Source organism: Semicossyphus pulcher, unplaced genomic scaffold, assembly GCF_022749685.1.
Source record: "Semicossyphus pulcher isolate SPU_LCO1_2020_fin unplaced genomic scaffold, fSemPul1.0.p SCAF_4, whole genome shotgun sequence".
Lineage (NCBI taxonomy): Eukaryota > Metazoa > Chordata > Actinopteri > Labriformes > Labridae > Semicossyphus > Semicossyphus pulcher.
Window position 1 is genome coordinate 1,728,064 of NW_027211715.1, and position 17,814 is coordinate 1,745,877.

The 17,814-nt window shown below is 42.8% G+C and overlaps 1 protein-coding gene across 1 annotated transcript; it reads left to right on the top strand.

The window, feature by feature from the left end:
• Positions 1-10,379: 10,379 nt before the first annotated feature.
• On the top strand, positions 10,380-15,384 carry nrl (neural retina leucine zipper). Its single transcript, XM_069679782.1, has 4 exons — positions 10,380-10,997; positions 11,260-11,547; positions 13,726-13,941; positions 15,223-15,384. Exons 1-4 carry the CDS (start codon positions 10,380-10,382, stop codon positions 15,382-15,384), a joined length of 1,284 nt encoding a protein of 427 aa, XP_069535883.1.
• The last annotated feature ends 2,430 nt before the right edge of the window (positions 15,385-17,814 follow it).

Genomic DNA, 17,814 nt, shown 5'->3' on the forward strand with positions numbered 1-17,814 from the left:
GCATACATTCTGATTTATGCTTAGTCCAATGTTGTTTTTGACATGCCCTGGAACAATACAATGTCTCTTTACAGGATGAGCACTGTTTCAGCTTGTGCGGTTCATTGGTTTGTGCATAGTCACAATTTGCACATTTTTGGGACTTTTTACTGGCTACGGTTAACACTCGTCCCGCAGTGGCAACCCATTCCTGTTTAAAGGAGTCTCTCTGGCTGGTCTGAATCCTCTGATCTTACAGCCGGCTTGAAAATGTTCCCCACTTCCACAGCGATAGCAGTGCATGCAGCGTTCTTCTGCTCCAGTCTGTTGGCAAACATAACACCTCCTTGGAAGACGAGCAGGGCGACTCATGTAGTGGTGAGGTGTATACTGAGGCTGGGTCGAAGCAAGTACTGTGGGGGGATTGGGGCAGCTATAATAATGCTGTTGTGGCTGGGGGTCCCTAACTGGCTGCATAACTGAGGGCTGAGCATACTGCTGAGACCGAAACATAGGCTGCTGTAATGTCTCTTTAATCTGAGCTATCTCTGCACTGAGCCCTTTTAAAGAAGCTACACCTGTTTTAAGCTCTGCTAGCTCTGTTAACAGTTCAGAAGGTGCTTTTGCTTTGGCTTCCTTCACTTGGCACCTAGCAGCTAAAAGATCATCTGACTGCACTACACTTGCACTTGTAGCTGACTGTGGAGCACTAAGCTTCTTCTTGTTCCTGCGTTCTGTCTCATTAGCACAGGCAATGTTCAACCTCTCTAATAAAAGCTCATCTGATGTTCCAGTATCTAACAGAAGTGGCTGCATGTCTACTCTGACACTATCATTTTGGAGACCTGTTAGTACTGTGTGGAAACACATGCGCTGGACTAAAGCTGGGTCATACTTGAGCCCTGACTCTGACTCTTGAGATGCAAACAGCACTTTTTGTCTTAAATCTAATACTCGCATTACAAAGCTTTGAGGGGTCTCTTTGCTATGTTGTGCCTCTGAGGCCAACTGTTTGTAAAGCTCTGTGGCACTTTTTTCTTGGAAGTGGGAACGCAGAATGCATCTGAGGGTGGGAAGGGTTAGGTTAGGCTTTCCCTCCAGGTAGCTGCGTAACTGTGAGCCTGGTGAAATAGCCCTAATGACAGAATCCACTATTTCAATTTCAGGGTAACCTCTGCTCAGTCCATTTTCGATTTGATGGGCAAGACTGGAGAATGACAGCTTATCTTTCTGGCCAGGTTCGCCTATTTGTCCTGAAATCTTGAAGTCCTTGCGCCAGTATGGGTTTGGGGGTTGGATGTTTTCTAAGCGACTAGCAGTTGTGTGGCGCAGGTGAGGAGAATCACTGGTTGTGTCGTTAGCTGTGTTAACCTGCTCATTTGGATTAACAGTTCTCTGTTCTTCTGACTTGTTGATACTTTGTTCGGGTTGTTCTGCTTCATCAATGCCACTGATCATCGCCATTATTTTGTCTTTCAGCAGCAACATTTCAGACATGCCTTCATCTTCTAACTCTGCTAGTTCCTCTCTTTCCATGTACTTCATAATGTGAGTCATCAATGATATGCGTGACTTTCCCTCCACATTTATTCTTTGTGCACCTGATATATCAAGGAAATCACAGATGCCCAGTAAAATGTCTCTGCTCAGTGTGTGCATTTCCCGCACTACCTCTTCCCGTAGCTCTTCCAGCTCTGTCATCATGTCGGCAGGATAGGAGAAATGGTTACCGTACATCAGTCGATGCTGAACCAGACGGTCTTTGCTGTCCCTGACGATCTCTGACTGGCCTCAGGTGACACGCACTCCACCTCCAGCTACAGCTCTCCTCTAGAAGCAGCACCTTTCTCGCTACAGCCTGCCTGGGTTGTTATGGGGGGATTTGCTGGCTCAGGGTTCGGGGTTCAGGTTGTGGACGCCAAACATCTAAGCAACAATCCCAGCGGTGCCTCCAAAATATGTTACACCCCTGAAAATGGGGAGAAATAATCACAGCCGTGATTTAACGTGTGTTTCCTTAACCAGGACTTTACTGGAATTTATTAACAATGTAAAAATGATACAAACGCATGAATCACAAATACGTAAATGCATACCAGACTCATAAAACATACGTGGCGACTACAGACCACACATCGCTAGCAACCGAGAGTTCTACTCGCACGTGCGCGCTCATTTACATTCGATAAAACTAGCATTTACCTCGCTCAAAATACAACACAAACACATTTCTCATACTCTAAACATGTTAGCACTGTATCACAATCATATTACTTCTGTCAAAACCCAACAAACCTGAAAATGGGGAGAAATAATCACAGCCGTGATTTAACGTGTGTTTCCTTAACCAGGACTTTACTGGAATGAGGAAAAACACCACGATTCCCGCTCAGAGTGGGAGGAGACAAAAGCAATTGATCTCAGACTAACTGATTGAGGCATAATGGAAGAGTACCGATCCTTCAGTTATGGCATAATACGAACAGTAATGACTTAGATAACATACATGAAATCAACCATTAAATATTTAACTCTTTTTAGACACACAATTTAACTACTTTGAACACTGTATTGTAATTTTAACATACTTATAAATTCAATAACCTTTTTTTTAACTCGTCTGTTTTTAAATCTCTTTTTAAACTTAGTATACCATGACCACTATTATGAATTCTCAGATTTTAACCAACATATCATTAGCTTTTAGTCTGTCACATACATAATGTCCTCAAAAGCACAACTATTCATTACAGTTGTTCACATTGCTTTTATGTACATTCCAACCTATCACATAAGAGTGTTTGCAGAACTCTGAAAGACAGATATCTCATAACCTGAACAAAGAGAACTAGGTGGATAGAGTAAATAAAGCGATATTTTCCCCTTTATGAATCAATAATTGTGATTAATCACGTGGATCCAGGACAGGTTAAATCAAATCCTTTTAACGTTATTTTTTTGTGTGATTATGAGGTTCATTTCCTGTGTGTTTGTTTGTGTGTGTGTGTGTGGAGAGTGAAGGAGACTGATCCACACGGGGAGGGAGGGAGGAGGCCCTCTGGAGGTTCAACGTGTAAGCCTGCAGCTTGTAGCAGAGTTAGCTGGATTAGGACATGTATCCGTGGGATAAGACTGAGTTAGAGGGACCCTGCAGACCTCCACCTCGCACCATCTGTCCAAACAGTCAGAGCCGGTCCTCGGCTCTGTCACTCTCTCGCTCCCTCTGTACTGTTGGCGCTCTCCTTCACTGCTTCTTCTTCTGTGATATTACTGAAAAAACTCCCCTCACCTCTGCTGGTTCTTCGTCTCCTCCTGAGTTTCCTCCTGAGTTTTTTAGGCAGCTCCTGGTTCCTGACCCCACTCGACCTTCAGAGCCTCAGAGGATAAACGCTGGAGGATATGAAACCAGGGTTTAGGAGGTGACGGAGGGGTTAGCTTCCTATCAAGGGGCTTTAGGGTTATGATGAGATGATGCTCAAGCTTAAAGGGCCACTTCACCCAAAACATGTTTCACATTTGGGTAGTTTGTTTATTTGTTGAGGTTCTGAGATATCTGTCTTTGAGTCACAAACCGACACGGTTATTTGAGCTTTTCAAGATGCTGATGGGTAGTTACCGTAACACATAGTCAAACAAACCTAACATTACCTAATTCTAGATGCACATCCACTCTCACGTCTGTAACATGAAGCTAACACCAGCTTCTACAAAGTTTGCATTTAAGGCATACATACAGGTATTGCTGCTGATTTAACCTGTGATGAAAGCTGCCAAAGTTAAAAGAATGGAGACGAACAAACAGTGTTTACAAACTCAATGATTTTGGATTATCTGGTTTAGATCCATCCATCCTTTATCTATACCACTTATCCTGTTCAGGGTCACAGGGAGGCTGGAGCCTACCCCAGCTGTCATTGGGCGAGAGGCAAGGTTACACCTGGACAGGTCACCTGTCAATCACAGGGCTGACACATTTTAGAGTCACAACTGAACCTAACAAGCATGTGTTTGGACTGTGGGAGGAAGCTGGAGTAGCTCGAACCAAGAACCTTCTAGCTGTGAGGCAACAGCACTAGCCATGTATATACTGTATATCATGCACGTACATTGACAGTGGGCCGAGAATAGACCCTTGCGGGACACCACAGTTGAAATCAGCAGTAGTAACTTTATGCAAAAAAATGAATTCAGAAAAAGTTCCTTAGCATCAACAAAACATTTACTTTTAAGTGTAGTAACACATTTTTTTTAAGTTAACTGAACTATTTCTTAACTTTTTATATAAACATTTCTCGAAAGACGAAAGACGACCCGTGTTATTCCTCTTGAGATAAAAATGTGGCACAGGAACTTTGTGTGAATGTTTGTAGGACTAAATCATCTGAAGTTATCCAGCTCTCAGTAGTGGGAATTATACAACCTGCAATCAGAACAGAACCACCACAGCATCACCCACTCACTATTACTTCCTCTACCCATTAAGGATAATGAGCGTGTGGGATCCTTCAGGCCTAATTACTTAAATACACCTCTGGAAATAGTTCTGCAGAGGAGCAGGAACCGTGACGAGCCCTGAGATGTTCCGTGTGCTCGGCTGCAGACGCAGGACGGCTGCTGGTGTGTTGGGCATGAAGTATGAGGTAAGTTCCTCTGTGTCTCTGCCTCTCTTTGTCCCTCACCCTCATGGGAGGCCCTGTTGGTTTAGCGGCTAAGCTTCCCCCGGAAACACAAATGATGGACAGATAGAGAGGTTACACCAGAGAAAGAGAGGAGGAGAGTATACACTGTTTTAAATGTGGCTTTTTTACTCATCTCTCAATCTGTTCCTGAGAGATCCTGAATCTGTCGAACTGCAAATTAAAATCCTGTTTGTGTGTCGTGTTTTCATGAGTCAGCGTGTCTGCTCGCCTTAAAGGTTTTGTTTACAGTCCAGATCAGATTTGTGCAGGCACTATTAACTCACTGATTCCTTAACGAGACACTATTAAGACACACAGAGACTCCGGATTAACAGGTTCAGCTTTTAAGGAGCATCGAGAAACGCTTGTTATGCATTTCTCTGCTCGGCCGACTTAAAACCGTCAGAAAAAAACAGAATTAATTCACAGGTTTTGAGCCTAACTGCAAGAGGCAGGCTGGTGTGCAGACACACGGGGGGTCAATCTGTGAGAACAAAAACAAACGTCTTTGTGGGAAACCTGAAGTCAGCAGGAGCGTCTCGTTTGGACTCAAGGTCGGACATTTTCTACAGCAGACACAAACTTATTTAGACTTCTTTCAGCTTTGATTCTGATGCCAAAACAACGTCCAGACTGATAAAATACAATACCGACCATGTCTTGTCCACAAAGGTCAAAGTTCACTAGGTGTTTTCAGTGAACTCTCTCATCTAATGAGCCTGGTGTTGACATCTAGTCGACCTTGCCTGGTGCGTGTTCCTCATTAAATCACAGAACTTCTGTTTGGTCAGTTTCTGGAGTTCTTTGCAGCGACATGAACTTATTAGCGACTCTTCAGAGAGCTCACTGATCATCCACACTTTGCTGAAACTTGTTCTGTTTTTATGTATTTGAATCTTTAACTTTACTGTTATTATTTTATTACAATTCTGTGGGTTTTATTTTCTATGCTTTCTGTTATCTATTATTATGTTATTCTAGCGATTCTTATCGTGCATTTTCTTTATTGCAGAGCACATTTAGCACCCTTTAAGCTGCTGCATCAGGATTCGAACCAATGCCACCTTAATAAAAACAAAACAACTAAATAAGTAAATAGAAATAGAAACTCTACACACTGGTTTGTCATAGAGAGACATTAGTATTAAATAAAGACTCTTTTAAAACCAGTTAAAAAGTCTCTTCCAAACTTTGGAGCAACCAGAAAAAGTAACTCAAAACCGCTCTGTCAAACTGATCAAATGCTCTTCTTCACTTACGGTGCAGGACGAGCCCATGCTCCGTCATCCTTGCAGAATTAGCTTGTTAGCTTTAGCTGTCTGACTCATAGCAACGTATGTACAATGCAGACATGGATATAGTTTGTGCAGGTAGGCAGGTAGGTGAGCTGGCATGAAGGCAGGCTTATGACAGACCAGTGACAGTCACCAACCTTTTCATTAGATCATTTAATTTATAGATTGTTAAACGGATGTAAAAGAGTTCAAATGTAAAAACCAAATGCTCTCAGGTGGCTGACAGGTAAATGAAGGAGGGGATCTGATTCCGACTCGGACCCTTTGCTGCTCGTCATCCCCTCGCGTTCTCTTCCTGTCCCTCTTCGTTTGCTCCTTCGAAGTAAAATTGTCAAAACATATTCTGAGCTTTGAACTGGGGCTGTTTTATAATCTGTCAAAAGCTCCTTCCTTCATTCTAGCTGGTTAATAGAAAACAAATATGAATCCTGAAATACCTTACATTTTTAAAAAGTACAGTAGCAGAATAATTTTAATTCAATATTAAATTCAAGGATGTTATTTGCTCTTAAATTCAAACGGGTTTGGTGCGTCATGTGGTCACAGTCTGTCGTTACATCTGTGTTTACCTGCAGGATCAGGTCAGTGTCTGCGAGCGTCCACTGTGGGGCAGTACTGAGTCCAACAGCTGAAGACTCAACTGTCAATACTTTGATTAAATCTGTGATGAGAGACTAAACTTTATTTAAACCGTCTGATGACGGAGTGAATGTGAGCTGACAGCATGACTTGTTGCTCTGCAGAGTGTGTGAAAGTCCTGCACGTGTGTCACAGCTCAGCTGATGAAATACCTGATGTGTGTGCGTGAAACTCGGACAAACAAATGTGAAATGTTTTTACCTTTTATGTGATTCAATAAAACGTGACGCAAGATATATTTATAAAAAAAGGAAAGAGGGAAGTAAGAACAGAGCAGCAGAAACACAGACGGAGGGAGAGACGAAAACAAAATAAACGAGAGAGAGACATTACGAGAGAGTGTGAACATGCCTGTGAACTATGAGAGAGAGAGAGAGAGAGAGAGAGAGAGGGAGGGGGCAGAGGGGGAGAAAAAGAGGGGGAGAGCGAGGGAGAGAGACATTACAAGAGTGTGAACATGACTGTAAACGAGAGAGAGAGGGAGGGAGAGAGAAAAAAGAGAGAGGAAGAGGGAGACACAGAGGAAGAGAAAGATAGATGGAGGGAGAGAGAGGGGGGAGAAAAAGAGAGTAGGAGAGGGGGGAGACAGGTGGTTAGAGAAAGAAAGAGGGGTGACAAAGAGGTAGACAAAGGAGGGAAGAGAGAGAAAGAGGGAGAGACAAAGAGAGAGAGGGGAGAGAGAGACAGAGAGAGATAGAGACACACACACAAAGAGGGAGGGGGAGAGAGACAGGAAAGAGAGAGAGGGAGAGAGAGACAGAGAGAGGGAGGGAGAGAGGGTGAAAGAGAGAGACAAAGTTAGAGAGAGGGAGGGAGAGAGAGACAGGAAAGAGCGACATAGATAGAGGGGGGTCAGAGAGAGAGAGAGAGAGAGAGAGAGAGATGGAGAGAGAGAGGGAGGGGATTGTTGGGATTTGGGGACGGAGAGAAAGAAAGGGGGCAGTGGCCCTCAGTGACAGAGAGCTTTACACACTCACATGCGCACACACACACGGACACACTCTGTGTTTCCTCTCCAAACGTGTGGCTTCATTCTCTCTGTGTGTGTGTGTGAGTGTGTGTGTGTGCTGTGAGGGGACGATGAACAGAGCTCCAGACCATCCTTCATCTCTATGACCGACGGTAAGATCATTTCATCGCTCCCACCTTCATCTTTATGTAACTTTAGTCTCTCATACGTCTGTGTGTGTGTGTAACTGTGTGTGTGTGTGTGTGTAACTGTGTGTGTGTGTGTGTGTGTGTGCTCTCTGGCCGTCCCGTCCTGTCAGCCATGACTCTGGTCCACAGCCAGTTTGAGGCCTCCATGGAGCCTGTCACTGTTTGCTTTCTTTACATCCATTTTGACCCACAGGTGGTTAAACTAACGAGCAGAGCCGAGGTGATGATCACAGGTGGATCTTTAATGAGACGTTCATTCAAACACCAATAACTGTTTGATCAAAGGTTTATTATCGGTGCTGCTGGAGGAGATAAGTCGTCTACAGCTTTCTCTCATATGTGAACTTTTCATTGACGTTCTGAGGAGAAACTTTTGTTTACCTGTGTGTTAAAGGTTTCACCTGTGAGTGAACGTTTGACTTGTTGAAAACAGGAAAACGGTTCAGTTATGTTGAGCCCTTTATCAGTTAATCATCAACTTCTTTTTGACGTGTTACACAAAACAAATGTTTATAATTTTGACTAAATTAGTTAAAGATATCTTAAATTGTCAGATGTTCTTGATCTTGTAGGTATCTGTAACTTCAGTCAAACTAAAATTCAATTTATAATGTAAGTTAAATTATACCTTCTCTTATCTGATTTCATTCTTACTAATCAAAATGTTATTAAGTTCAACAATTCAGTTCTTACTTGATCATTGCAGACATCCAGAATACATCTCTAACATAAATATAATTTTAAAATTTAAAATGTCTTTGATGACAAACTTACATTTACAAAATTAATATGGTATTTGGGGCAACATATCCAAGAATGTTTGTTGAGAAGTTGGACATATCAGAGTGCGATCCTTCATCATTTAGAATATAACATTACATTTAAAAAAGTCATAATCCCATTTTAAACATGTTGAAATTCAATCCCAGATATCTGTACTCATTATTCTTACTATTGATAAGCAGTACTGATGTCAAATAATCAATGTAAAGATATCTGTTGACCAGTTTAAGCGTAAGTTCTAAATGTAAAAATATAGACTACAGATAAGGTTGTTTAAAATTCTTTTAACTGGTCAAAGAGAAGTTTGAAATGTAACTTCCATCAAAGAAAACAAACCACTTCAGTCAGCCTTAAATGTGATACCTGTAGACAGAAAAACAACAAGTCCTAATGTTTTAAAACAGATCTCAGGTCAGCTCAAAGTTCACCATGTTTTACCTTTCTGGACGTATAAATATAAATTAATTTAGTTCATTTTAAAAAGTCTCAGCCTCTGGATTAAAGTCTAAACCTGCTGATAATTGGATTTGCGCTCTGAGACTTCTGGATCTTTCTGTCAAAAATGATTAAGCTCTGCCTGCCGCATGTATGAGTTCAGTCTGCAGATCTTTCTGGAAATATTACATGTTTTATCCATTGTGTGTGAGAGAGAGATTACATCAGGGCATCACCTGTGATCACTGCCACACAGAGATGATGAATGATACAACGAATTGTGAAGGTTTAAACACAGTTTTCTGCTTCCTCTTCAACCATCTCAAGCGTCTGAGTGTGTTTATACTCCTGCATGTGTGTATTACATGTTGTTCAGGGCGTGTGCTGCAGATTATTAGAGTTAGAATGATGCTTTTGCTTTATAGTGTCACGTTCTGGTTAATATATGTTCATGAATCTGTTTTGGTGGTCAAACTTTCCATCTGAGACTGTTTCTGTTGGATTTCATAGCTTGTGGAGGATTTTTAACAACCCAGCAACACAAAAGTTGGTTTTATTTTGTTCAGTGCCTCTAGAGGGAGCTGTGCAAAGTCGTATAAATGTCCTCGAGTGATGTCACGTGAGTCAGCATCCATCGAGCTAAAGATTAAACGTTTTAAAAAGTAAAAAACCTGCTGGTGTGGATGTAGAGAGAAGCGAGGCCGCAGACATGAGCAGCAGCCTACATTAGCCGCTACTAGCATAGATGCATTGTGGGTAATGAAGGTTTCAGGTTTGACAAGAAAGAAGAAAGCCTGGAATGTAAATGATTACACATATCTGCTTCTCCTGCATCTATGTTTGATCTTTTTGCACCATCTGTTGGAGTGGAGTTAGAGAGAAGGGTGCACAGGCTAGCAGCTGAAGGCTACATTAGCCGCTACTAGCATAATACACCCAAATCCCTGAATAAACCATCAGCTGTTGTGTAGCATTGTTGGGTTATGTAGGCAGCATTTTGACTAGAAGGAAGAATTGTGGAGTGGAATAATAAAGAGGATTTCACTGGTTCAGCTGCATCAATTTTAATCCTTAAAAAAGCCAATTTTGAGTCCAATCATGTTTTTTAAATGCAAATAAGTTTCATAATTTGATAGCTCGAAAATAATATTCGTTTTGCTAAATTTTGACCTGAAAAACATTTCTTTCCTCCTTCCCTTCTTTCCACTCCGTCTTCCCCTCAGGACAAAAGGCGCAGAGACAAGGACACGAGGACGCTCCGTTTCTCTCCGAGGAAACTCACCCATCAGTCTTCTTCCTGTCTTCACTCCTGCTGGTGTCTATGAGCTGCACTGAGGCACAGCAGAGGACTTTCCAACGATCCTGACACGAGGAGAAACCTTGTTCAAGCCCCCCAGCAGCAGCAGACGCCATGTCCTCTCCTCCCCTCCCCATGCCCTCCCTCCCGCCCAGCCCTCTGGCGATGGAGTACCTGAACGACTTTGACCTCCTAAAGTTTGAGGTGAAATCTGACACTCCTCCTCTTCCTCCTCCGTGTTCATTCCCCAAATCTGGCCTCCCTCACGACCCCTCCAGCTCCCCGTACACCAGCCATCCTCCGCAGGACTCCAGTCTGAGCTCCAGCCCGTACAACTCGCTCCCCCCCTCACCGACACTTAGTGACACCCACCCGCCTCCTTCAGGCTCTTCCTCCCTCTCCTCCTCCTCCTCCTCCATCTCCTTCCCCCTCTCCATCTCCAACAGCTTCACCTCTGGCATCAGCTCAGGCTCTCAGGGGAACGTGGAGGGCAGTCCGACCCACGGCGGTCCTCAAGGTCCCACCCCGGCCTCCTTGGAGGACCTGATCTGGCTGGCAGCGCTCCAGCAGCAGTTTGGAGGGGAGGTGACTGGGCCTGCCACCCTGCTGGGAGCTCTGGGAGGAGTGCCTGAGCGAGGGGACCGGGAGAGGGGGCCTGTTAATAGCTTCCTGGGCTGTGAGGATGCTGTGGAGGCGTTACTGAACTCAGCTGCTGCAGCCGTCAGTTCCCAGGTAAATATCACCAGTTAGTTGAGGTAGCCATCCTGATTAGACCCACTGGTTTGTCGACTTCCTTTTCGAAGCCTGGAGTTAGGCATGTTGGCAGTTGCTATGCGAGGGGTTAGGAAATGCCAAGTTATCAAAGCTATCAGCCGAACAGTCTGTGCCCGGGGGTAATTCATTGTTCATTCACTTTAGTATTAGCTTGGTTCAGTATTTGTCATCTCTTCCTTCAGTATTGACTTTAATCTTCTTCTTCCCCTCCTCCCTCCAGTTTCCGGGTCTTTCTCAGAGCTCCAGCAGTAACCTGGGAGACTCCAGCAGCGACAGCGGAGGTGACATCTCCTGCTCCAAAGGGACAGACATGTGCCACCGCCCGCTCGTCTTCCTCTCATCAGCCCCTCCATCGCTCCCAAACGCCGCCCCTGGCTCCGCTCCATACCCACAACCCCTCAGCCCCACGGGCCGCCTTCATCACCACCAGCATCATCATCATCAGCACCACCCACATCACCCCATGCATGGCAACCATCACCATCACCACCACCCACAAGTCAGTCAGGTACACTCATTGATCCAGATCAGGGGGATAGATTTAAATTGATGCTAATCAAAAAATATCAGGCAAACTCTCTTATCATCTTGGTATGGTCATATTTGACCTTAAGAAATAAAGTAGTAGTAGTATAGTAGTTTTTATTGTTTAAAAAGAGAACACCCTGGAGTTTTCTCATCAATAGTTGGAATCCCGGCTCCTTTTTTAGTTAGCGGCGGCCATTTTCTATTAGGACAAGCTCGTGGGAAGCAAATCTAACAAATCATTATCGTTTCATCGCTTCTTGATTGATCCGCAACTAAACAGACGACAGAAAGTGAACGTTTTAGGGACAAGAGGCCACGTGTCAAAGTAAATAACATAAAGAACAACCTATTAGCTAGCTTAGACAATAGCTAGCTGAGACAACAGCTAGTGCTAGCATTCAACCAATTTCTTGCTAACGTTTTGTTGTGTTACCTACATACAAAAGGAAAGGCGCGTATTCTTAGCTAACATTTATGTCACGTAGCTAACAGTAAGCTAGGAGTTGGACAGGAATTGTTTGCTAATCTTAGCTAGCTGTCAGTAGCTAATGAATTTTAGATGTTGTTTAACTGGAGAATATCACTATCCATTGTCTATAGAGTTGTTGGTTAATTAAGAAATGTATTACTAGTTGTCAGATTCCTTATGTTTACAATTTGCAAACCTGGAATACAGCAGTACAACATTAATAGAATATGATCCCCAAATGTCACGTCGGAGGAAATAGGACGCTGTCACATTTTAAAGCATGGTTTTTAGAATGTAGCTAATTTAACGATTGATTAACCCATAATTGGTATAATTTCACATCTTCTGGATTGATCAGCAACTAAAAAGACGATAGAAAGTGAAATTCTTTAGGGACACGAGGCCGCATTTAAAGGTAAAACAACACAACTAATAACCCATTAGCTCGCTAGCTTAGTAAAAGTTTGGTAGTGTTACATACATTACTTTATGACACATGTATATTCCTAGCTAATGGTTAGGTCACGTAGCTAACTGTGATTTTAGCTAGGAGTTGGTCAGGAATTGTTTGCTAATCTTAGCTAGCTGTCAGTAGGCTCCCTCATGAATTATGTTGTTGTACTGGAGAATATCACTATCCACTGTCTTTACAGTTGCTGGTTGATTAAGGTGGGTTGAATTTATTAGTAGTTCATTAGTGCATACCTATCCAAGGTCAACCTCGTACTAGCTTATTGTGAGTGGAGGAAACACTCCTAATGATATAAAACAAAGCTGTTTGGAGGTGAAAGAATTGATGTGACACTTGTCGCATTAGAGGCTTGATCAGGAGGAGAGAGGGATCGAGCAGTGAGGGATTAGGATTAGGACATTAGAACATGGTTATTAATGTCTGTGCACATCTGAAGTATCACTCTAAGTATCTCTGTCTGCACGGCAACGAGAAGGGAAGATAAGCCTTTGAGTTTGAGGGGTCAAAGTCTTAATAATATTTCATCTGTAAAACATTAGCCTCCATCTGTAAAACATTAGCCTCCGCTTTTAGTGGTGGGCCACCTCTTTAGTGGTGAGGCCACCTCTTTTTTAAGCAGTACATAAACATTAAACACATGGTTTATAACACTTTATATGAAGTGATTTTAAGTGTTTAATCGTGCAAAAAGTATCGCAACATGCAGACATATTAAATCATTTTGTCATTCATTATTATTTTTTCTGCAATTTTAGACACGTTGTAGAAAAATATCCTGCAAGGACAAACTCTGAGTGTTGAACGAGCCGGTGTTTCATCTCTAAACCACTCAAACAGATAATTATCCTCAAGTGAAAACTTTTAAAGACCAAATGTGCTCGAGGGAAAATACAATGACTACTCATGAATGTAGTTCAATTGCTAAGTAAACTTTGTCATCTGGTCGATCAGGATGTCTGTGTGTTTATCTCTATGTGGAGCACGCTGTGAGCTTATGATAATATCTGCTATTATTGCTGTGTGTAATCCTGATAACTGTCACCCACACTCAGTCAGATTACACGACAGATTACAGACATGCGGTGATGAAATGTGCCCCCTGACAGACGCACACATGCCCACCGTTTATATCACAGTTGTATATTAAAATCAACACACTTCACACTTATTTCCAGCATGTTTAAATATTATTCTGTGTGTGTGTGTGTTTCCTCCAGTGCGGTGTGAACGAGCGTTTCTCCGACGAGCAGCTGGTGAGCCTGTCGGTGCGCGAGCTGAACCGACACCTGCGCGGAGTGAGTAAGGACGAGGTGGTGCGTCTGAAGCAGAAACGCCGCACGCTAAAGAACCGCGGCTACGCCCAGTCCTGCCGCTACAAACGCCTCCAGCACCGCCACGCTCTGGAGTCCGAGAAACACGTGCTCACACAACAGGTACATATCGTCAACTTACATTAACAAAAAGGGAAAAAGAAACGGGGCCCAAATGTGAGAATGAACAGTGGTGGATGAGAGGGGGCCTATAGAGAAGGCCTCTGCACAGGGTCCAGAGCTTTGGTGCTACGCCCCTGATTCATGGCATCACAGCACACTTCATACAAACACGTAGCCCAAAGTGCTTCACATAGCAGGTTCAAACAACGCAGATGGAAAAATAAAAACAGCCAATATTCTACAATGAGTTTTCAATCAGTTACCTTCTAATTACTGCTTATTGACAGGAAGTACATTAAATATGATCTTAATATACTCAGTATTTTGATACTATGTAAGAGTGATTATGAGCTTATTAAGGAAAAAACTTTAAGTAAAAGTCAAGAATATAGTCATGCAGAATAAGGCATTAATAAGTGCTTTATTAGGGCGTCAGTTTAGTCCCACTTACAGAGGCTGCAGTCCTCGATGCTGCGGCCCCGGGCTCGACTCCCACCCTCGGCCCCTTGCCGCGTGTCATCCCTCACCTGCTCATCCCCTGTATCGCTATCCACCGTCCTCTTGATCAATGAATGCGTAAAAAGGCCAACAAATAATCTTTAAAAAAAGGAATAATAAGTGCTTCAGAATTACTAATAAAAAGGGCCAATATGCTCCCAACATACATGATGTTTCTAAAATCACTACCAAGTGAAATAAGACGAGGGATAAAATATAAAATCTCTCAGAGAGAAGTTTAACTTAAGTAACTTAAAAGAATGAAAACAGGTGATGCCCTCACCTGTATGGGACACTTAAGGAAACATTCCATCGTTACATGGAAAGGAGGACCTTGGTGATCTTGCTGAAACATAAAATCAGAGGAGATCTGGGATGAGCAGACGAGTGAGGTCATTTAACGCTTAAAAACACGTGAAGGACTTCTGACAGATACAGGAAGGCGTAGCAGTGTCCTCAGAAGTGGGGTAGTGCAATTCTTTTAGTTCTAGTTCTAGTTTTCTTACAGACTTTTTAACAGAATTACAGTCTTAACAGCTTGTGAGTGTTTTAGTGTCTAACTTTAGCAACATCTCTAAGATAAAATCAAATCAAAAATGTAAATCAGGGTATAAAATCACTCACAGGTTTGTAATGTTAGTTTTAATCTGTTTGCAAAGACCTCCATGTATTGAAAGCAGTTTTCTGTTTCCCTGATTTAGCTTTAAAAAGTGTTAGTGAGCATCTTTAGTCTGTGGCTCAGCACAGGAATGTAATCTCGTCTCTTTATTTCCCACTCCTCAGTTGGAGCAGCTCCAGTGTGAGCTGACTCGAGTGCTGAGGGAGAGAGACGCCTACAAGGCTCGCTACGAGAAGCTCCTCAGCACCAACCACAGCATCAGCAGCGACGCACCACCGACCCGCAGCAGCAACCCACCTTCACCACCCCCTGACTACTTCCTCTGAGTGTAACCCACGGGGAGGAACCATAAACCAGCCAACATGGAGCAATCAATGATGAGTAATCAGGAGAAAACAAGGACGTGTACGTGTGTGTGCATGTTTGTGTGTGAGGGAGGAAGTGAAGAAGAGACATCAGGCAGTTTTTGAGGCGATACAACTGTGAAATCCACCTTTGATTGATTAAAGGGGAACTGACTGTTAAGTGATAGAGTTAGACTCAGCTCTAGGCTGCTTCATCGACTCAGTTTGACTTTACTGTGAATGACTGTTGCACAAAGAAACTGGCTGCGAGCTCTTTGAGACGTTTTGCTCGTCACATCAGAGCTAAACGAACAAGACTCTGAAAATGGGTGAAGCTTTATCTTGCAATAACAGGAGGTCTTCTGGTGTTTTTAAACTTGGACCATAATTATATATTTGAGGGTATATATAATATATCACTGCAGTAGATTCAGCCTGAAGTGAAACAGGCTGTAACGGCTGCAATGTAATCCTCAAACGATCAAAGTGCGTCCACTAAAAGTTGTTATTCTCAGTGTCTGAAAACGTCACAGAAAGGATCCCTACAGAGATACAGCTTTTTGTTACAGAGGAAGGTGCTGTTTTTGGAAGCAAAAACAGCTGTTACATCGCTCTCTTTAAAGCCACCAGACTCCATTCACAAAAATTGCATTTTTATCTCATTTGTTTGTGTTATTGTGTGCTACAGTGTTAGCTTGTATCCCAACTAACAGCTTAAAACACCAAAGTTACACAATGCAAAAAAAGCAAAACACCTTTCAGATCGACGCAGAGGCAAACCAACAACTCCTGTGTTCTTCAAGGTAAAATAACCGTTTTAGTAAATGGAGTCTGGTGTGTTTGCAGAGAGTGATGTAACGTCTGTTTGTGGTCTGTCATGTTGTCAGACACTTCGAATAACAATCTGAGCCTGTCAGCGGAAACAACAAGAACATTTAGCGGACGCACTTTGACCCATCAAGGATTATGTTGCAGCCATTACAGCCTGTTTCACTGCTGCAGGATGAACACATCTACTGGAGAAAACACAAAACTTTTTGTACCTATTTAGACCCAGAAATATATAAAGATAGAGCCCAGGTTTGATTATACTGGAATAACCCTTTAAAACATATCACTAGTCCCTGACACTGCTGATCATATCATCTCTGCAATATCATGTCCTCTCCTATCGAGTGGCTCAAACTGTAGTTGTGTTTTTTTATAATAAGCTGCTGAAGCTGCAGAGGTCTGAGTAGTGCTGTGGTGCTGGATGTGGAGTGGTATGAGCTTGGATAAAGTATCCACGGCATGCAGTTGTATTTGCCAGCTAATATTTCACAGTTGCCTACCAAAGTGTTGAAGCTCACCAGGACTTGTTATTCTTTGTAAGATGAATAATCAAATAGATGAAAGAATGTACAAGGATACCTTTTAATGGGGATCTTCCAGTGATTGTGCTAAATGAATAGTGGGGATGTTGCTCTTGTGTTTTAGCAGAGAAATCTAACTTTTTCTAGTTGGGATTTTGACAGGACAGACTTGCTGTTTGCTCCACACACAGCGTGTTTTCACAAACATACAGCGGAGTGGAGCTGCTTGTGTGCGACTGCAAATAAACCCACCGAGCAGGCGTAAAGAGTGTGGCATGATTCGTGTGGTTGTGTCCAGACTAGAGGAGCTATTTTCATGCAGATTGAACACCTCTGTAACAGGGACCATCACCAAATTTATGCAACACCACAGAGCTGGACGCTGTGGACTCTGTGGGCTCCGGATGCAACAGAAAAACTAACAATGCAGGGAATAAAAAATGCAAAAAAAACTCTCTTTTTCATGGAGACACTTTCTTAACTGTCCCATGGAATCATTGCCAGGGTTCATGCATTAATTAGAGCTATTTATTTTGTTTGGGTGTAGGTTAAAATAAATTGTTCTTTTATTTATTCACTTATTTATTCAGTATTTATTGTTATTTATGTTCTGATTTACTGGTTTTATTCCACTAGAGTGTATTTTTACTTTCCTACAGTTTATTATTTTATCCATTTGTGATTAGAGTTAACATGAAATGACGGCCATTATCATGGTTTCCTGCTCCTGTTGTAGTGTGGATTTATATGCATCTGAAATAAACAGAACTTTACCATCCGTGTCGGGCTGTGCTGTGTTTTTGTGCGGCGTGCTCACAGGTTTTAACCTCTTCCATTCACCTATCGGAGCATCTCCCACGTTTTCTCTGCGGCTCGGCCGGCTCCATGCCTCTCTCTTTATCTGTGTGCCTCTATAGTGAGGCAGTGACCCTGGGTGCGCTCTGTTTGGGATGACCTCATCTTCGGCTCTACCTCCCTCTCTGTGTCTCTCGCTCTCTCTCTGGCCTGTATAATAGGAGCAGGATTAGGGCTATAATAGCGCCCTGGCTGCTCACTGCCG